Source organism: Drosophila subobscura, chromosome J (genome assembly GCF_008121235.1).
Source record: "Drosophila subobscura isolate 14011-0131.10 chromosome J, UCBerk_Dsub_1.0, whole genome shotgun sequence".
Taxonomy (NCBI): Eukaryota; Metazoa; Arthropoda; class Insecta; order Diptera; family Drosophilidae; genus Drosophila; species Drosophila subobscura.
Window position 1 is genome coordinate 18,826,217 of NC_048532.1, and position 21,183 is coordinate 18,847,399.

The 21,183-nt window shown below is 44.8% G+C and overlaps 4 protein-coding genes across 6 annotated transcripts; 2 read left to right on the forward strand and 2 right to left on the reverse strand.

Moving 5' to 3' along the window:
• Positions 1 to 1,117: 1,117 nt before the first annotated feature.
• LOC117894365 (succinyl-CoA:3-ketoacid-coenzyme A transferase, mitochondrial) lies at positions 1,118 to 21,105 on the reverse strand. 2 transcript variants are annotated; one of them, XM_034801364.1, is made up of 6 exons: positions 20,948 to 21,105; positions 20,144 to 20,342; positions 19,106 to 20,082; positions 18,699 to 19,038; positions 13,292 to 13,300; positions 1,118 to 1,128 (listed from the first exon to the last, which is right to left on the reverse strand). In XM_034801364.1, the coding sequence occupies exons 1-4, from the start codon at positions 21,005 to 21,007 to the stop codon at positions 18,724 to 18,726; spliced, it is 1,551 nt and encodes a 516-aa protein (XP_034657255.1). In that variant the 5' UTR covers positions 21,008 to 21,105; the 3' UTR covers positions 1,118 to 1,128; positions 13,292 to 13,300; positions 18,699 to 18,723. The 2 variants fall into 2 exon arrangements, with proteins under 2 accessions (XP_034657255.1, XP_034657254.1); XM_034801363.1 differs by lacking the exons at positions 1,118 to 1,128; positions 13,292 to 13,300 and having other exon boundaries at positions 18,610 to 19,038.
• On the forward strand, positions 6,883 to 7,743 carry LOC117894377. The gene is made up of 2 exons (XM_034801382.1): positions 6,883 to 7,042; positions 7,101 to 7,743. Exons 1-2 carry the CDS (start codon positions 6,976 to 6,978, stop codon positions 7,559 to 7,561), a joined length of 528 nt encoding a protein of 175 aa, XP_034657273.1. The 5' UTR covers positions 6,883 to 6,975; the 3' UTR covers positions 7,562 to 7,743.
• On the reverse strand, positions 12,110 to 14,407 carry LOC117894369 (proton-coupled amino acid transporter-like protein CG1139). The gene is made up of 9 exons (XM_034801371.1): positions 14,197 to 14,407; positions 13,814 to 13,936; positions 13,590 to 13,740; positions 13,411 to 13,532; positions 13,125 to 13,351; positions 12,922 to 13,052; positions 12,675 to 12,853; positions 12,439 to 12,614; positions 12,110 to 12,372 (listed from the first exon to the last, which is right to left on the reverse strand). Exons 1-9 carry the CDS (start codon positions 14,199 to 14,201, stop codon positions 12,131 to 12,133), a joined length of 1,356 nt encoding a protein of 451 aa, XP_034657262.1. The 5' UTR covers positions 14,202 to 14,407; the 3' UTR covers positions 12,110 to 12,130.
• Positions 15,145 to 18,667, forward strand: LOC117894375. Of its 2 annotated transcripts, none has more exons than XM_034801379.1 (3): positions 15,145 to 15,560; positions 17,797 to 18,105; positions 18,178 to 18,667. In XM_034801379.1, exons 1-3 carry the CDS (start codon positions 15,543 to 15,545, stop codon positions 18,496 to 18,498), a joined length of 648 nt encoding a protein of 215 aa, XP_034657270.1. In that variant the 5' UTR covers positions 15,145 to 15,542; the 3' UTR covers positions 18,499 to 18,667. The 2 variants fall into 2 exon arrangements, with proteins under 2 accessions (XP_034657270.1, XP_034657271.1); XM_034801380.1 differs by lacking the exon at positions 15,145 to 15,560 and adding an exon at positions 17,225 to 17,254.
• Positions 21,106 to 21,183: the final 78 nt, after the last annotated feature.

A 21,183-nucleotide genomic window follows, 5' to 3' on the forward strand; every position in this document is an offset into this window, starting at 1 on the left:
ACTAAAATTCTGCAGCTTCCCTTTTGAATATTCAAATCTCGATCAATGTCAGCACAATCGATATCGGACGGCGCTGCCAACTCAACGCTAATTGAAGGCCATTAAATTTCCCCCATTGCAAGGACAGGAAATTTACCAAAAATTATAAAGGAAATTACAAATTAAGGTAATTCCTCTGGTAAATATTGCCCCCGAAGCCAAACGGAAGTCGCAACAAATGAAAGCCCAAGGTTAAGCTGCCACCACTCAGCAACAAAAGCACAACAAGGAGGGGTGGCAGGGGGGAAGGCAAATGATGGTTGAACAATAAATTATGTTTATAATCGAAGCAGAAACAGTCGTTGAGTGCGTGGGTGGAGTTTCAGGGGGCAGAGCAATGAACAGTAAGCGGAAGTGACGCCCTCTGCATACTTTATGTGTGCTCAGGCATTCGCTCTCTCACTCCCTCTCTCTCTCTTTCTATCTCCCTCTCTCACACGTGCTCATGCATGCGTGTGTGCCTGTAATTTCGATTTAGATGCAAAGTGCCAAGGGAATCGTGTTAGCTGAGATGTCAGCAGATAATAATCCTTTTCTGTTAACGCCATCGCCGCCGTCTTCGACTTTCCAAGTTATAAAATGTATCTTTGTGTGGGTGCGCAATTCACAATAAATAATGCAAAATATTCACACAAATCTGTGGAGTATAAAGAATGATGTAAAAGGGCTACAAAATATATAAACAGTGGGAAATCTGTCAATGGAGGAATTTCAAATGGAAGGAGGGGAATGGGGCACATTAAATAAAAGTAAGTAGATAAAAATTATATGTATTTATGTATATTAATTATCTCGATCTTACATAGAGCATTCATGCCCCCATTTATTCCCACAAGTTCCTGGAGTTAATCTAAAAAAATTATAAATACAATCGCTTATTAATCCCTAATCTTAATCCAGCATTTACTTTCATTTTGCTGTCTAAAAGGCCTGCGAATATTTTTCTCCACAATCCTACGTGTAATGTACATATGTATGTATGTATTATGTATGTAGATTATAATGTAAATGTACCCTAATTAATCAATCTCTTAACAAAAACCCACACTTACATATGCACATAAATATGTTGATTCCCTCAACCAACTGCTGCAACAATTGTTGCAAAAGTCGCCTTGCATTCCATGGAAAATTCTTAACCCCATTCCTCAATTGGTAATACGCCCCAACCCAGTTATGCAGAATCAGCTTTGACCTTTTTGCAATACGGAACAAAAGGTTCCATTGAATTGAAGTGAGAATAAAAAGGAATTTAATTGCTGCATTTCCCGTGGCACTGGCACTGCCGGCACTCCCTCCGCCCTATCAGCATGTCTCCATCTGTCCTCGGAGTCTCAGTGCCTCTGCTTCCTCTCAGTGCTGCTGCTTTTGTTGCATGTTCTGTGCCACTGTTTTCCCTGTCCCCTTATTTATGCTCTTCACCCCCATTTCGCTCACACTCTTTGCACTCCCTTCTTTTGCCCAGTTCGTTTTGTTTCATGCAAAACTGTGTCAAATTTAACGCCTTCGGTAATGAATTTGTAACAACATTTTATTGTTGTGCTTTTGCAACATGGAGACACACTGCAACAGCAGCAGCAACACCCGCTCCCTGGTCCCTGCCCTGCTTGCAGCACACTTTCTCCCGTTACACCGCCCCCTTCCACTCAGGCACTGCTTAACCCGCATTGTTATTGTTCCTTTCTTGGACTCCACCACTTTTTTTGCATACCCTGCATGAGGGCATGAGAATTTCTAAGAATTATTATTGGGCATAACATTTTGTGCACTTTTTGTCGAAAGATAATCCCAACGACCAATCTTGCAGTGTGTTAAAATTGTGTTTAAATCGATTGAACAATCGGTCGAAAAAGCATTTATTTTGTATTACTGGAAAATGTGCCACAACTTGTCTGAAAACTAATTTTTACGGACTAAAAAATACACAAATTCTAACATAAATCAATATGTGACTGCTTTGAATTGTGATAAAGCTGCCGTAGGAGCAATCAGTCGCTGAAATAGTATTTTGTGTTGAAAATAAAACGCTTTACCAGCTGCGTGTTTGTTCAGACGTCAATCCACTCCAAAGATTATATCTCCCATAGCTCCTGCATGAAAAAACCCAACCCGTTTCCCTAGATCTAAAACCTTTTACAGGGTGTATTAGTAGGGTATATTGCACTTCGAGTAGCGGGCATGCACACACACATGAAAACAAAAGCACAAAAGTGTGTTAACAAGGCAACAAGAGGTGGCAGAAGCGTGGCGTCGTAGATGGTGAAAGAAGCAAACCAAAAGAGAGACAGATGAAGAAGCAGAGCAACTAAGGAGAGAGCGTGCAAAGGACACGGACACGGACATGGGGCATGGGCATGGGCTGGCTGGCTGTCTGCGAAATGGATGTCTCCGGAGGAACAATGCGTTTTGCATTTTAGCAACAATTTGACACAAATTAAAATGTGAACAACACAAGTAACAAGAATTAAGAGAAAAAGGGAAACAAGAATTAAGAGAACAAGAAAAGGGGGAAAGAATGAATGACAAAAAGGCGAAGGCGCAGAGTGCAGTAATTGAAGAGGAAAGGGGAGAGGCAGTAGCCAGAAAAGGAAGTGTTTGGGGCAAGGAAATTAGGATGTGTGTCGGAGGTTCCTTTTTTGCACACCACACGCATATCCTGGCACATGCCTCGCATATTTTAGTGCGGAGGACCCAACGGCTGCTGGCAGTCCGACTACTCCACCGCTGCTGCTGCTCCTCCTCCGCTGCTGCTGCTGCTGCTCCTCCGCTGCTGCTGCTGCTGCCATGTGTCAAATATTTGTCGTTAGTGCGAGCCTGGCCCTTGGGTGTATCTTCATTGCTGGCCTCCTACTCCCTGCCCCACCCACCGCCGGCACACCTGAATGAGTCCCCTGGTGTCTGTTGGGCCTCGCGGCTGTCTGTCTCGTGTCCTGTTGTCCTCTTCATTTGACTCTGTTGCCTCCAATGAAGTGGAAATATGTCAACAGGCAACGGAAGTTGGCTCTAGAAACAACAAACAACAACAGCAGCAACAAAACTACACTGCAAATTCAGTGAAAATGTTGGCAAATTTTCCATTCATTTTTGCTTGCTTTTTTTATATTTTTATTTTCATTTCACATACGCTCTGTTGGGCAGGGGATCAGGTATTGAAGCAGTTCTAGGACTCTTTTTTGTCTGCTGCCTCCTCTGTTGCTGCCTCCTCGGTTGTCTCTGCTGCCTGTGCTGCCTCCTGCCTGGCTTCAGGCGAAATAAAACTAGTTGACACACTTAATAAAAAGGGGAGATAATGGGTTTGGCGCACCCAAAAGACACAACTGGCATTCCGCTCTAAGCATCAATTATTTCTCAGTTTTTATTGTGATTAGAATTTGTCCCAGAAATCACTTGGAGTCCGGCATTTGTTAGCATTATTTTTGAAGCTCCAAAAAGGAATTTGTGATTTATGAAATAATTATTTCACACGTTTGCTAGCTGCAGGGCAAATACCCCCAATAATTCCACTCCCACGCGACCTGCTACCTGCCTTTATTAGTGCAACTCTGTGCCATTATTTGGCACTAAAAATCTTTCATTACTTGCCCCTGCCCCGCGCCTAATGTGAACTTTATTCCTAGTAGCAGTTTGATTCACGATAATGAGAGAATTTCAGCTTGAGCATCGCATAGAAATTGCCAGTTGCCAGTTGCCAGAAGCTGAGGCGAGTTTCCTGATTGTTCCGGGTGGGGGGTCCCGTTCCCGTTCCCCGCTGTTGCTGCTGCTGTATTTTTTTTCGTTGCCTCTTTTCCGACTGTATCTCTGGCTGTTGTCGCACTTCCGTTGCGCGCTGTTTAACTTTTTGTGTGCAGTGACATGAGCGCACATAAATCCGACCTACTCGAGGAGGTCCAGCTAAAGCACAGGACATGCTCCGCCGTCGCGAAATGGGAGTGGCGTAGAAACTAGCAAAAGATTTGTTATACTCGCCCTCTCCCTCTCCCTGACTCTCACTCTCTCTCTCTCTCTCTGTCTCTGTGTTTGTGTGTGTCTCTCTGCGTTGACCTTCCCGCTTGGTTATATTTCTGTTGGCATTTGGAATTTGCCATTTATCTTTGGCTTTATGCCAAAACTGAATTACCAAAAGGGAAATGCTTATTTGTTAAGAGAGAGAGTGAGTGCCAGGGCAGTGCTGTGTGCCATAGATTCCTCATAGATATCTATGGTTGATTGGGGAGCGACCTGCAATAAAATGCGAGAGTTTATCATGGCCCATTTGGACAATTCGCTTGGCCAAATAATTCAGCACACTTCATTGGCTTTTTGCTGCCACTCACACACACACACACACACACATCTCACACACACACACATATACATTTATTTGCCAATATGTTTGGCTTTTCCCCCACACAGCAGCATAAAATCGCATTAAAAATAATTTTGGGCGATCGGTGTCGCTGTTTGGACAGCCGCAAAATGTAAAAACAATTGCATAATTTTATTTAATTAGCGTGGCCACACACACACACATAAGCATGCGTTTGGCTAAAAATAAACAATATTTCATAATTTATTTTAGCATGTTTTCGGCACGATTTGGGCGTGGGGCATAAATTCCGCAAATAATTTCACACTAAATTAATTAAAAGCTGAAGCGAGGAAAGAGCAGTTTCAAATTGATTGAAAAGGGATTTAGGCGTACTTTTAATGTGCAATACAATAAGCAATTCAAGCTCCAACTTTAAGGGCATTTTTCTGTGTAAATATAATCCAACGCTGGCGGCATTAATTGGCTTTTGGGTTTAATCCAACTTTCTATGGGCCGGCCAAGTGTTCATTTGTAATTAGAAGACACAAAAGAAAAGGGCAAAAATGGAGAGAACTCTAAACAGTAATTATGCCTGGCAATCCCCATTTGGCATTGCACATTTTGTGTGCAACATTGAAATGCGAGTGCCACACACACACACACTCACATTATTGATGGCAGCAAATGTTATTTGCATGGCGTGATTTCCAATTTGATGGATAGATTTTCTGCATTTACATTGTGTCCATGCACTGAGCGAAAAATGAGCAACAGCATAAAGAGAAATTATGGCAAAAAAAAGGGAAATAAATGTACAAAAAAAACATACATTTTAGGCACATTTTGTGCATTTTTTATATGTATTTTTTTTTAAGTTTAAAGTCAACTTCCGACCGAGTTTGAACTGTTGGATGTTTGCCTACTTTTTGGTGCTGCATTTACAAATACTTTCTGCACTTTTAATGAGCTAAATCGAATGCGTCTTTTAGCTCCAGCGATTACTCACAGATATTTTCCATTAACACTCTAATCGCTGGCTTAACCCACTGACACAAATTAACGCCATTTGTGTGTGTGGGGGCAGGCTGCTCCACTAATGAATTACACATGCGGCGCGTGCGGGGCAAACTGCCTCTGGGCATTGGAAATAATATGCGTTGGGCTTAGTGGGGTTAAGTGGGGGTTAATTCCCATCCAAAAGGCAATAAAATATATATGAGTGTGTGTGTGTGTGTGTGTGCATTATGTAAGTGTATTTTGCTTTAGTTTATTTATGCCCCAGCATATGCATGCCAAAAGCTATGACAATGTTTTTTGGCTAATTAGTGGTCACATTTCTGCCTTCTCTTTGCTTTCCCACACTCTCCATCTCCTTCTCTCTCTCTCTCTCATATTTGTGTGTGTATTTTGCCAAATTTACAGCGCCAAAAGATGGCCAAAGCAAAGCGGGATAAACCATGAAAATCGATTTGAACCAGGCACCCGAAAGCCCATTAACATTTGCACTGCTGTCCCGCACCCCAACGAAAAAAAAGTGCCCATAACCATAATTATTAATGGCTGCAACCCCAAAAAGGGCCAAAAGGGCCACTCACACATGCAGCGATTTGTCTTTTGGCGGTGGAAATCCTCTAAGGCCATTGTCAAATGCTTTTGGCCCCTTATCGGCTGGGATTTGGGGAACGAGGGAGGGGACTCTAAAGCCCGGCTCTAAAGTCGACTTGACTTGGAAATCTGCTATGGTTGTTGATGTTGGCCGCTGACTTTCTTACACCTGCACTGGCTGTTTGTATACCCTCTCTCGGTGGGAAAGAGGAACTGAAAATAGCAGAAGAAAAGTCAGAGTCGGAGCCATTTAGCTGGCAGAAGACACACGCTGCTCCTCTTCCCATTCAAGTTCACATTTCTCATGCCCCGAAGGGCATCCAAAGCTTGGCTTTCATGGATATTCCCACGTTCTGTTTCTTGTTCGTGTTGGCTAACAAATGGCTGGCAATGCGCACAATTGCAGGCAATTCATCTTGGCACAGCATCTCTCCTCGCAATTGTTCGCTCAATCGGCGACAGAAATAAAAGAAAAAGCGCAGCACCCAGTGGTAATGGCAGGGCCAGGGCCAGGGACAGGCATGGGGGCAGCAACACAGCAGCAAAGAATGAAGCTGAAGCCACAGCAGAAATCCTATTTATCGATTGAGAGCTTCATCAGGCGCCGTGTCGCACAACCAGTTGAAGGTCCCGCAATGTTCTCGCAATTCACAGTCTCAGCTTTCCTTCTCTCTCTCTTTTTCGCTGTGGAAATTCTCAGCTCGCGCCGCCATTGAGTTATGGCAAACATGCGGCATAAATTATGGCTCTGGCATCGGCTCTGGGGCGGCTGCTGATGCTTGGCATATCACTCAACGACAATCTACTACCTCTTTTAGTTACTAGCCCTTCAATGTGCTGCCAAATAAGTGAACAGTTTTGTTCAGTCAATTACAGGTTTCGGCAAACAATCGCAGCAACTTTTGATTTTAGATTTTCTTTCACAAATTTTCAGGATCCATTTTTCAGTGTTGCTTCAAGCGTTCAGTTGTTCGCTCCATTTTTGGACGTGTAGTAAATTTTCTAACATTTAAATATTTGTGTTTCCTTATAAATTTTCCGTAATGTTGAAAAAATTCTTAAATTTGTCTGCCGTGGGGCTCTGTCGGGTCGTCGCCAAGCGGCCGTCGCGTAAGCGGAACTTTGCTATAAAATTACCAAAGGGGGACCCTCATTCCCGTCTCTACAGCATCGCAGCTACTCCTGAGGACCTACGCAAGCATTGACCCGCAGTACACTGGCAACAGTTTCGCCACGGATCAGCAGGACAATGGCAACAAGTACACGGAGGAGCCGGAGGCTAACGCCAGCCAGATCGTCGTGTACAGCTACCCCGTACCTCATCGCCAGTCATTAATACGACAGCTGCAAGAAGCCAATCAAGAAGAGAAACTACTAAAGGAAGCAAAAAGCGAGGAACAGTCGATGATGCCGCAAGAACTCAAAGGAGTGCCGGCAAAACGTCAAACAAAAGATGCAAAATGCAAGGAAAAGGAGCCAAAAGAAGATTCCAATAACGCTGTGCCCAAATTTGAGCGACTGAAGTTTGAAGGCAACGTGCCATATCGTAAGCCCAAGACCGAGCACGGCATCAAGTACGACAAGGTGTCGGCAGCAGTGCGAATGAATCGTCTGGGCAAGAAGTCCTAAAAGCGATTATTAAGTGAGGTTTGAGGGAGAAGCAGCAAAGAGAGCAGTAGAGGAAGCAGCAGCTAGGAGACTGGAGTGAGGAGCAAACCAGCTGCAGGAGGAGCTCTAGCTACAGCAACACCAAGAACGCTCTGCAGACCGTCAGGCCCCCACAGTTTGTTGTGTGTTTAAGTGCCGAATAAAGACAGTCAATCAACTATTGAAAGCCTTAAATGAAGCAACTATGAAACCAGCTCGAAGGTCAGCGTAAACGCATTTCCTGCACAGCTCCATTAATGATTGATTTGTGTGCTTCAACTCTTAAATGACATTCCCTCAGGTCTGGGGGGGAGGGGCTGCCTTAACAGCCCCATAAAGCGCAAGCAGCCGGTGGCCCGCTGCCACGTGTGGCACGTATGCTTATTGCGTATACGCAATGGGGTCACTTTAATATGATGAATTATGCATGCTGCATGAGGGTGTATTCATAATCATTTCTGTGTGGCTAACCCGCTCCCTCTCCACTCCCTCTCCACTCCCTCGCTGTGTAAAATCTGCGCTCATAAATGTTTAACGCACCTGCAACGGCCCTGAAACAAGACAAAAACCCCAGTGCCGGAGCCAGACAGACAGACAGAGAGAGCGCCGCTGTGGGGCAGCTGTTGCCAGCCATATCACACATACGCCATGTGGCACACATAACAATGATCCCTTTTTGTTTGTTGCTGCTGTCGTTGTGTTTTATTTTTAGCAAACTCCCAAGGGAATGCTCTTTCTGCAGGTACCAGACCACCCCATTAGCGGCCAATCAATGGGGATAGATCCCTTGGGGAAGGATTCTTTCAGCTCTATCCTTCGAGCTCTTACCGCTGCTGGCACTCCCTCTCTGCTGCTGTTCTCCCTGGAACCTCTACCTGCTGCTGCTCTTCCAGCTTAACCCTCTCTAGTTTGTCTCTGCTTATTATAGTTTCATGTATTCAAAGCATAAATCACATGAGAACCCGTTGAGACACATCGTCATTCGTCCATTCATTCGTTTGCTACTCTCATGCATGCATTCATTCATTCATTCATTCGTTCGCTCGTTCGTTATTTATTCATAGCAAATGTTGCTACTCAATGTGGCAGCGGGCCCACTGCCGCCCACTCTTTAGGTGCTGATGGCTGCATGAAAATTGTACAAAATGTTTGTGTTGGGCTTAAATAAATAGGAAGCGAAACCTCAGTGCAGAAACCGAAGCGTAAAGCTTCAGCCGCAGTAACAATGCGTCGCTTGTCGCTTGTCGCTATTGTTGCCTCTGCAGCTAGCTGGCCTGCCTCTGCCCCCACACACTCCATTTGCCACTACCCCTGCCCTACACACTCTTGCAGCCACAAACAGCACACTCGCTCGCTCCCTCTCCCTGCCATCATCTAACAAGCATCCAAAGCCCCTCCCAGCCGCATTTTGTTGTTGTTTCTAGAGGTGCGGGTGCGGGTGCGGGTGCGGGTGCGTGTGTGTTTAGCGTAGCGTAAAATAAATCATTTTGCTGCGGTAAACACACCAACACAGACAGAGACAGAGAGTGAGAGAGCGCGAATCATAGAGATGCTGCAAGTGAAAGAGAGGGGAGAGAGCTGCTTGCGATTGCCTGCTACAAATTGCCAGCAGCATGAAATCTCTTCTCCGTTGAGCCCCCCCAAAAAATTAGTTGAATGAATAAAAATGAGTCATTTGTGCCCCAAATTAAGCAGTGCAAATCACACACACACACACATGGATGGGGCAGCATACGTGTCGCTGTGTGCGTGATAAGCTGCCGCTCAATTTCGAGTGGAAAATGTGGCGGCAAAACTAAAAAGGATGCAAAAAACTTGTGGGCAGTGCGGAAATATTTATGGGGAAGCGTCTAGTTTTTGCTGGCAATTTTTGAATACATTAAATGGGATAAATAAGGGTAGCCGCTGAAGCGTGTGGCTACAAATAAATAAGCTTGAAGCAGCTGGAAATATTATGAATAATGGAATCAGTCAATGTGCAGCCAAACAAAGTAATAAAGTAATTTAAAAAGTTGTTTTTTCAGCCAAATGAATGACTGAAAAAATACACAGATTACAGGTGGATATGCACCTACTTTCCAAACCATTAAAATAATAGTAAGCAAATGTAACTCACTCCTCTTTATATCCCATTTGAAACACACATTTAATATCATCTATTTTATGCGCAAAAAATACAAAGCAAAAACAGCGGCCGAGTCAAGCGGAAAACCCAAAAACCAAACCAAACAAAACCCAAGCCACAGCAAAAATAATTTATTCCAACTGAAAACACATCGACAATTAAACAGTATTTAAGCTGCAACAAAAATAAAAAAACACACCACAAAACTACACAAAATTAAACCCGAAAATAAACCCAAAACAAGATAAAAACACTTTCAATATGGAAGTTTATAATCCAACAGAAAATCGCTAAAAAATTTAGACAAAAAATCAAATGAAAAATTGGCAAGCAATTATGAGAGAAATTGTGTAATTTAAATGTAAAATAAAGAGGGAAATAAGGAGAGAAATACTCGTAAAATTACTGGAAGTACCTGCAGCCCAGCCACATGGATGATGATGAAATTACTCCATTTGATGAGGGGGAAATTTATTCATGACATTCCCTAATTAACTTTTACGCATTTGGAGTGTTCTCAATAGCGCTGGCCCCAGTCGATCCACGCCTGACTGCTACCTGTGGATGGAGCTGGAATTGTGCGTAATTCAATTGCCCTAAGCCCCAAAGGGAGGAGGCGGAGCAGGGGCCTACTGGTTCCGGAATCAACTGACCGGAAGCACTAAAAGCAGCCTGCCCAGAGTCCTGCCCTGCCCTGCCCTGTCCTGCCCTGCCTGCCTGCACAAATATAATTAAAATCGTTCTGCTGCTGCTCCTGCTCCCAGTCAATAGTGAAAAGAAATAAATATAAATAAAAGCGTCGCACAAGAGTAAAAAGAGTAAAAACTTGTCATTTAATTTGCCTCGTTGCTGCCTCAGAGCGAAGCGATTTGATGAAGGGTGACTAAAAGCTGCGGAAATTCAAGATGGAAACTGTAACTGAGGCGCATCCATGGGATACTCTTACACGGCATTGGCTTTGACTTTGACTTCGTCTTGGGCATCGATTTTGGCCTGTCCTGTTTCTGAGTGTTTTCTTTTTTTTCGGTTTCAATTTCTCTGCCTCCCGAGGAGTCTTCAGTTTCCGCGAGGACTTTCTGCTGAATTTTTTCCCCTTTTTTTTGTTACTCCAATTTTGCTGCCAATTTCTCGCTTTTTTCTCTCCTCTTTCTGTCGCGCTTTCTACATATTTCTTTCGTGTTTTATGCCTTCCTGTTCGCTAACCTTTATCTTCTTTTTTCGCATACCTTTCTCTCTTTTTCCTTTAACCTCTTCCCTTCTTTTGGATGTTCGCTTTTCGCTCTGTGGGTGTGTGCTGCTGCCAATTTCGAAATAGTTCACGAATGTTGTGTTATTTCCGTCAAAAGAGTAATTAAACGTACAAAGCAAACGACATTTCAACACATTCCCTGGCCCTGAGAGCGGGCAAAATGGAGCCAGCAGACAACAGCGAGGGTTGCTGGAGGAATTCTGATTTCGTGTAGCTCTTGTATGAGCCACAGCTCATCTATGTTCGTGGAGAATATTCCAAATTTTAGATAGACAAATTTTCAGTTGCATTAAGTGTTTAAGTCCTTGCAAAACTCCTGCCTCGCACCTCGCTCTGGCATGCCGGCATTTGTCCATTTGGCTTCATCGTCGGCTTCTTAGGGGCCGGCCCCGGCGGTCATTGTGGCTCAGTCCGGCGTTCTCTCTGTGGCCTTCACACAGGACAGCAACAACAACAACAACAACAAGAAGCGAAGGCAGTGAGGAAATGAGCTGAAACAGGGGGGCAGGGCTGGACTGCAAGTGGGCGTTGAGGTGGCAGCCTGAGGGCAGAAATGTTGTCAGTTACCTGCTGAACGCCAAACATTGTAAATAAAATGCAAGAGGATGCCAGCAGAGGTGCAGCAGAGATATAGAGAGAGGAGAGAGCGGGGGGAGCAGCAGTAGCCGGGGTAGCGGAAAAGGTGTGGCAGTAAAGGGAGGGGGTAAAGGGGGTTTGGCAGCGGAGGAAAGTCCTCATCCGAGTCCTGTGTCTGGCTTGCTGACCTGCGGCGCTTTTGTGTTAATTGCGGTTGCATTTAATTACAGTTCGTTGCAGCGTTGACCATCTTCCCAGTGGCCCCTTACCCTCTACCCCGCCCCCATCCTTCTGGTTGCACGCGTGTGCATTCCCTTTGTTGCGCGTGCAGCAGCCTCCACCGTGTGGCTTAGCTTTTAATTAAAATTAAAAATATTTGGTCTACTTTGGCAGCTCTTGATTCTGTTGGCCATAAACCAACTTGCTGTGTTTGTGTGTGTGCGACTGTTCAAGACTGTGTGTGTGCTGTGCAGCAACAGTGCAACATTGCAGTGTTTGCACACGGAAAACACAAACCAAACCAAAGCAAACCCATGCCCCAGGGCCTTTGCCACACAACTCAATCAAATTGGTGTGTGTGTTTGTGTGTGTGTTTCTGAGTTTATTTGTACACCGCAATGATCTCCAGAATGCTCACATAGGTGCCCACGACGCCACCACAGATGCCGAAACATAGCAACAGAATATTAATAATTAATTTAATGCGCAACGGGCCATAGCCCTGCTCGTACTGGACGCAGATCTGCAGCAAGGCGGGAAAGATGAGGCCCAGAATGGAGAGGCAAAAGGAGCCCACGAGCGACAGGAAGACCGATAGATCCGGTATGGCAATGGCACAGGCAACTGCAGGAGCAACAAAAGAAGGAGTTAAAGTCAGAGTAAATCGAAAAGGGAAGTCCCCCAACTCACATGTCAGCAGCACAATGACAGCACGGAATATCAGTTCGTAGAGCGAATGCCTTTTGATGTTCTTGATGCGCTTACTCAGATACTTGCCCCACAATATGTGAGCTGTGACATAACCCTGCAATGCATACGATATCCAAGTGGTGATGGCAAAGAAGATCTTAACCACCTGAGCGGGTCTGCCAATAAATAAAGATAAATTCAGCTGAAAATTCTATAAATAACTGCGAAAAGCTCACATATCCGACTGTGGAATGTTAAGGGTTATGCTGCCAAGCGACTCATTGCCATATTTCCAATAGCCAAAGAAGCCCAAGAGCACATAGAGACCCAGGACAATGGACATGCCCCAGTTCATGATGCCGCAGGGCTTCACAAAGTCTCCAGGCGTGGCCATGTTCTCCTCAATGGCAAGGATCTGTGGAAAAACAGAAGAAAGCAATGAATAAAAAAAGAATTGTCATAAAGTAATGTCTGATAACCGACCACGCCCACAGCCTCCAGAGCGAAGAGCACGGTGCCAAAGAAGGTGGGCAGCTCCGTGTAGGACACAAAAGCCTCGCGCTCACTCAGCGGCGGCAAGTCATCAAAAATGTAATACAAAATGATGCCAAAACCTGAGCAGAAAGGAAAAAGGATAACAGGTAACAGTGTTGAGCAAAACCCCTTTGGGTGTGGCGATGACTCACCCACAAGCAGCAGCAAATTGGCAGCACTGGAGAACGGAGCCAACACCTGCAAATTCTTAATGCTGTAGATCAACAGGAGGGGCACAATCAGCAGGCACATGTGCAGACGAATGTCCCACACCACCAGATACTCGTCCACCAGCTGCTTAATGCTCTCCGCAATGAACACCACATAGACACAGCAGATGCCAAAGTGATAGAAGGCCAAAAAGCCATCCACAAAGGGGCTGCCAGAGATGGGATTAAAGGTAAGGATTTATGCCAGCAAAGGCTTGGATGCACTCACATGGCAATGGGTGCCAGGCAGCGCAGCCCGGGTGGACCCTGTTTGAGGCCCAAATTCATGGCCTCCGAGAAGCTGACATACGGCACCTTCTGGCGCTTGCACAGGATGTACATGCAGTTGATCTGCAAAGGGAAAAGGCTTATAAGACAGCTGGACAATCAAAGGAAAGATGTACCCACCAATATGTGCAGACAATACAGCGCCAGCAGTCCTATAATGAGTGTGAGGATCGTGCCATTCACATAGCCCGCATGGGAGAAGGCACTGGGCATGGCCAGCACCCCAGTGCCCACCGAGGCCTTCAGGAAGTGGGCGAAAGTCTGCCAGTTTCTAGGGCAAGATAAGCGGCACAGTAGCCTCAAGAAAATATTCCATGGAAACAAAATAAAAACACTCCACTTACGTTGTGGGATTCTTCACATTCCGATTCAGATGCGGATCGTAATCATCGTTGCTGGCATTCGTTGTGGGTTTCGTTGGGACCGCTGACTCCCCAGTTACGATGGCCACAGTTTTTATATCAGTCCTATCATAAAGAGCAATCAGAACTTGTTTGTGCAGCGATTTGATTGATTGATAAGTGTTTATGCCAGCACCCCACAATAACAATCGTCAAGCGTCAATAATACCCCCAAGAGCGGGCACTTCAGATACAAAAATCAAAGAAAAACTACCCAAACCATTAGGGGATATAAACTGAGATTTAGCTCAGATCTTGATCGGATCTGGAACTCATCATTTCAGTTAGCTAAGATTATCTTGCTCTTTATGATAATGGAGACTCACTGCATCGTGATGGGTGATGTGTGGCCTGCCCGAGAGTAGCTGACGAATATTTGATAAAGCTACTATTTGAGCTGGATCGTATAAATCTTTTATCACACAACGATAAACACTCTATAAAAGACAACAACTGGTAGGTTGCGATTGCGATTTCCTGCTTGCGCTTAGAGGTATGGAGAGAGAGATCTTCTTCAGGCGAGAACCGAGTGCTGGGCCGACCGGGCGGATACTAAATTTTGGATCCCCGTCGAAGCGGCTCGAAAACCTCTCGTTCACGACACAAAACATGTTGATAATCTTTAAAAAAGATAATTACGGCTATACGATAATAAGCAACCCAAGCAAGATCAGAAACGTTTCAGGGGCGGAAGGCAGAGAAGTCGTTGCCAAAACGACAACTCGCCAAATACTATGTGCATTTTGTGTTATTTTTTTTGGGGGGGGAACCAAAAAGCAAACAAAAGTAAACCAGAATGAAAGCCTTAACCAGTTTTGGGTTCGTTTTTGAACCCCCGCCAGACAGTTCAACAATAATTAATTAACAAAATACGTTGCGACTTTTTGTTTTCATTTTGATTTTTATTTGAAAAAAGCATTAGCGGTGACAAGAACCATTACGCTCAGAGCTTAGTCGGGTCCAAAGTCTTGGCTACATAAACATGTAGTTAATATGTAGCAAGTGGGGAGTAACCGTGTAGGTAATTAACATGTAAGAAATAATCCAAAAAGGTTTCTGGAACTTAAATAATTTATATAAGCAATCCAATAAAGGAGAGTGGATAATTTTGCATAATCGAATAAAATTATTTTTTGAGGGCTAAATGGCCTCAAAAGTTATATATATGATTTGCATCAGTGTATTTTTGGTATATTTTGAAAATGAGAAGGTATATTTCTAAGGGTCTGGCGATACATTTTATCGATAAGTTCGCGGTCACACTGAGTCACACTGCTGCCAACAAAAAAGCTTAAAAAAAATAAATAATCTTAAACTAACGAAAAACGACAACTGAACGCCTTAAATAGTGTGCTAGTGTTAGTTGCTTATTTAATTACTATTCCCCGAAAGACTTAGATCTCGAGTACCAAAACAAATGTGAGCAGAACAGCAGCCACCAACCGAAGTTAACCGGTTTTAAAATTTTCCACAACAAATTCAGTTTTTCCCTGTTTGCGTTGGCATAAATTATCAGCAAAGTGAAAATCCACAGGCACATCTATACCATAGTTGCGTATATGTGTTGTTTTGTGGTACATAATACCTTAAGGGCCTGGATATCTAAAGTTAAATAAAAACAAAGCCACTTGCAAACATAACAGTGAAAAAAGCGCTTTGGTGTCAGGCAGCGATGGGATATTCCATTACGGTGAGTGCAAAAGAGAGAGGGCGACAATCTCTGTGAGTGTAAGTGGAAGAGGAGGCTGAGGCTGAGGCTGTCTGGCCATATGCCTCTGATGGAACATGGAGATGATCTTCATCTGTTTCTACACTGAGCGAGGGGAAAGGAAAGAGAAGGGGCATAGAGTGGAAACTATTCCGTTTGTAATTACGTTTAAATTGAATCTAAAACTGAACCCAAACTCATTAAAAGCCGCCCCAGACACAAAAAACAATAACAACAACAAAAGTAAAAAGCAATCTCAGTTAATTACACTCCCATGTGCGAAACCAACTGTGACTAACCAACAAAAATAACTACTATAATGCTAGACATGGGCATAATATATGGTGTAGTGTAGCCCCCCCCCATAGATTATCAACTGTAGATTGATTGGGTGCCAGCGACTGTCCTTGTTTTGCTTTAATTCCATTTCGATTTCCATTTCGCTTATCTATCATTACAGTCTCTTGCTCTTCCATTGGCTAAAAGGCCTTACATTGTACATTCCTGATAGAAAAGGTGTCCGTGTCTACACTGTACATATCTCAAGTGTACAGACACCTGTACAGTTGTACTCCAATCAAGTGTGCTACCGGTTGTGCTACCCATATATGCCACCCCATGCGTCGCTTTCTATCTCCACTTTGGATTCCCACAATACTCGAAAATTGTTTTTGCCTTGCACTTGAGAGAACCTTAATTATATTTTTGTAGTTTTTTGTTTTTGATTAGATCACTTTTTATTCGCCCCAAGATCAACAGAGGATGATTGAAATAGAGCCATAAAGTTGCAAAATTTGCATGTAGATTGAGTGTAATTAGTGTATATTAACAGATATTTGTGGGTTCCATATGGTGGAATTTTAGTTACTCTATTAAATAGGTGTTTTTAACTAGTTTACTGTAAGAAAAACCAACTAAATTCCTGTAATTTAAATCCCAAATGGACAAGCTCTTGGCACCCAGTTTCTATGCCTTAAAACTTTCGCTCCAGCAAAAATAAATTCTCTGTGCCCTTCGGCTTTTTCCATGCTTGAAATAGTTCTACCGATCTGTGTGCTATCCCATTAATCCATTCATTATTATTCCTAAAGATCAGTTTTGCTCGCTTAGAAGACGCTTAATGCATTCCGCCGCACGTGTAATCTGAAATGTGATTAAATTCCAGTTTCATTTTCCTATCAGATGCATCGGATGGCATGCGAATGCCTCCACTCCCCATGCCCCATGCCCGTAGTGTATATTATTGTTTAGATCAATTTGTATTATTTTTATTACGATCAAATCGCATTTGGCACGCAAACCAGTTGGCTAGCCCTCCCCCCAACGCCCGCTACTCCTCCTCATTGCTTATGCAACCCATAATTTATGAATCCAACAAGAGAGAACGCTGTAATTGCATGGGTAATTTACAATTTTCTGCTGTCCGTTGTGACCGTCTTAATTGCCCGTTAATAGGCGTATCTTCTAGCGCAGCCTGTCCTGGCCTGTCCGTCCAGAGATAAGTCAGCGTCTATAGACTCTTTTATGATAAGCGCCAACCGTCTGTCGATCGCCTACAAAACACACAAACACAATGGTCAGAGCAGCATACTGATAAGACATATGCGAGGTAGAGAGAAGCGGTTCTTGTTGGGTTTCTGTGGGTTCTGTTTAGTAGAGCAGACAGCATGCTGGTGGTAAGAGCAAACGGCTAGCAGTTGGCATGGTGCAAATTATCTAAGGCTTCTACGCAGGTGATTCACAGTCACAAACTCCACAAATCCGCTACGTGGGCGACCACAAAACACAACACAACACACACCTCTCTCTCTCCCGCTCTCTCTTATCAGCATAGATTTATGGAATCTATTTTCGGGTTTATTTTTGTAATATTTGGCAGTGTGTGTAGATAACATTTAATAAACAACGAAAACACTGAAATATGCGCACCAACTCTTCGTTGGTCGCTCTTCCGCCACGAAATTGGCATACCCTACTCTTAAATGTTTGTTTTGATCAGCTGAGCTGAAGCAGATCTTCTTGGTGTATGTACACTTGCCCCGAAAAGGCGATCAACTTTCATGTTAGAGGAGTTCCATAAATCTGAATTGCTAATTTTTGATTATTCAGCCTCGAGACATTGGGGTATCACGCCACATGAATGTGGTTTTTGGTGGCTTCCAAGCTCTCTTAAGTTGTACTCTTATCGAGCTCTCTTATCTGATTTTTTCGCTTGCAGAATAGCGAAACCGGAGAGTTGGAGTACTTCTACACGGATTCGGCCCGTGTGACACAGCCCGCCTACGATGGAGAGACCGGCGAGCCCGTGCACGGCCAGATGAAGGTGCGCTATCGCAAGCATCATAATTTCCATGTGCCGAAGCACTGCCTCCGCGGCACCCTGTGCGACGAGATGGACGACTTGATGACAAACAAATATCAAGGGGATCTGGACATAACCGTGCAGCATGGTGCACCCAAGATGCCGAAGAAAACGACGCCAGGCTATGAGCGCGAGGACTACTGCCACATGGATGGTGTGAGCAGCGTAAGCAGCAGAAGAGACTCACTCCAAACTGCAGAGATTCCCTCCACTAACCAATTGCATTTCGTTTTGCAGAATATCATCTTGGGTTACGAGCGTCAGCATTATCTGCTGTTCCTGGTGCCGACACTCTTCTGCTACAACTTCTTTATTGGCGCGCTGATGGCTGTTATTGAGATCTTCCTGCACATGATGTCGCACCACAAGAATGGCCTCACCATGCAGAAGAGTCTCTACTTCCGCAGTCCCATGCATGTGCTCTCGTCACAGTTCTGCGCCATCTGTCGCACCGAGTCCGACAGCAAGTACAATCGCATCTTTGACATATTGAACAAACAGATGCGCGCCGCCCATCGCTCGGCCACACTGAAGAACATATCCAAGGCCATGGGATAGCTGCCGCAGAGACAAGCACACGAACACGCCAACGCCCACGAACGATGTACCAAGATTTGGCATCAAAAAACGCTATATTTAATGTTTTTCAAAGTTAATTTAAATTATTTTAATAACAGAAACGTTTATTGTCACACGATCAACACAAAATAAATGCACTAAAATATCACTCAAGTACGTTCAACCCCACCACCAAACCGCCTCTGAAGCACCATCTGGGAATTATTAAACCGCAATCTGTCCCATTGTCTTGACATTCGGAGAGACGGTGAACTTGGCCCCAGTGCAGGCGATAATATCATCGACGGTATAGCCCTCGGCCACCTCAATCAGGGTGAGACCTACGCCCTTTTCCACCTCGAAAACGGCCTTCTCCGAAATGATCAGATCAATGACACCCTTGCCGGTCAAAGGCAGCGAACAAGTGTCCAAAATCTTGGGTGAACCATCGCGGGCATTGTGCTCCATTGTGATGATTACCTTGGTGCCGGGTGCAGCTACCAAATCCATGGCACCACCCATGCCCTTGACCAGTTTGCCCTGGAACCACAACAAAGAGATACATTTTTAGTGAGAATAATCTGTGGGAATAATTTGTTTGTCTTACAGGAATCATCCAGTTGGCTAGATCACCGGTGGCAGAGACCTCCATGGCACCCAGAATGGTTATGTCCACATGTCCGCCACGAATCATGGCAAAGCTGTCATCGGAGCCAAAGTAGGAGGCGCCGGGCACCACAGTGACGCTCTCCTTGCCGGCATTAATCAGATCTGGATCGACTTGGTCCTTGGTGGGGAATGGACCCAGACCCAAAATGCCATTCTCCGACTGCAGCAGCACGTTCATGCCCTTGGGTATGTAGTTGGAGGAGAGGACGGGCATGCCAATGCCCAGATTGGCGTACATGCCATCACGGAACTCCAGGGCCACACGACGGGCGATGCGTTCGCGCAGCGCCTGTCCGGGACTAGCGGGAGCAGCTGGTTTGCTGGGATCCTGTGGCTCGGTGAGCCTCAGACGCTCCACGCGCTTGTTGTAGTCGGTGCCCCTGAAGATTCGCTTCACATAGATGCCGGGTACATGGATCTCGTCGGGCGAGAGTGCGCCGACGGGCACCAGCTCCTCCACCTCGGCCACGGTTATCTTTGCGGCACGGCACATGGGTGCATTGAAGTTCCTGGCAGCCTTATTGAACACCAGATTGCCCAGGGGATCCGCCTTCTGGGCCTTGACAAAGGCAAAGTCAGCAAAGATCGACTCCTCCATCACGTAGTTGCGTCCGTTGAATTCCTTCACCGGTTTTGCCTCACTGGAAATCTCCACCTTGCCATCTTTCGAGTACTTGACGGGTGCACCGCCCTCTTGGACCAAAGTGGCATAGCCAGTGGGCGTGTAGAAGGCGGGTATGCCAGCACCACCCGCACGAATCTTCTCCGCCAGCGTGCCCTGTGGCGTCAGTTCCATGGCCAGCTCTCCGGCCAAATATTGACGCACCAGCTCCTTGTTCTCGCCCACATACGAGCCGATCAGTTTACTCAGTTGCTTCTGCTTAATCAGCACACCCAGGCCGCAGTCATCCACACCTTAAAGGGAGAGAGGGGATTCGTATTAAGAAGATATAATATGGGTACTGGCACCACTTACCTCCATTGTTGGACACTGCGGTGATGTTCTTGACGCCCTTCTGCTTCAGTGCAGCAATCATCTTCTCTGGAATGCCGCAGATGCCAAAGCCACCAAACAGTATCTTGGCCCCATCCTGAACATCCGCCACTGCATCGATGGCCGACTCGTAGACCTTACCATTTGGCTTCTTTCCCGACGTGGAGTAGCAGGCAATAATCTGGAAACGTGCAGATTGTAGGGGAACGTTTGTGGGGCATTAGCATAGTGGTTTGTCGTTTGCTTATGATTGGATCTCGTTTGTGTGTGTACGAGGGTGCGTGCGTGTGTGTGTGCGTGTGTTGTTTGTGCAAAATGTTACGTAAGTTTGCCCATTTCTAATATTAAATTGTTGATTCCAGGGGGAGGTCGTTGGGGGCCGCGTGCCATCAAGTGGGCTGTTCGCGTGGGTCTATCAAAATAGCGCTTATCAGGGGACTTGGCTGGCAAGCCCTCTACTAAATCAAAATGTACAGTGAACATTTCTACTGGCGGACAAAACCACAGTTATGCCTTAGAATCGTATGTCCATAGAATATTTCACTGTGCTTGTTTATGAGTTTTCAAATTGTGCACCTGTTGATTTTGTTGATTTTTTCTTTTTCACTTTCATAAACTGGTTTTCACCTGTTGATATGATAATTGTTGGCATAATTGCTCACTTTATACAAGCGGCATAAAGATAAATGACTGTTTTTTAATCCAGTTTATATGTTTTCCAGCAGATCTACATAACTGTTCCTTGGTGTGGTGTTTTTTTCTCGTGGGTGGCGTGTGGCTGCTTACCTTAAAATTGCCAGCACATTTGGCACTCAAATTCCTGTTGGCAACTAGTCTACAAAGCATTTTGTACTTAATTTATGTTAAACTATTAAACAAACAAGCAGATTAAAATATAATAATAAAGAAAAATGTGGTTCGGGGACGGGGAAAACAGCGCGCGGTAAGAAAAAACAGCTGCCAGCTAGAGATGTGATATTTATATTCAGCAAAATATCGATATATGTACATTTTTTTTTGCA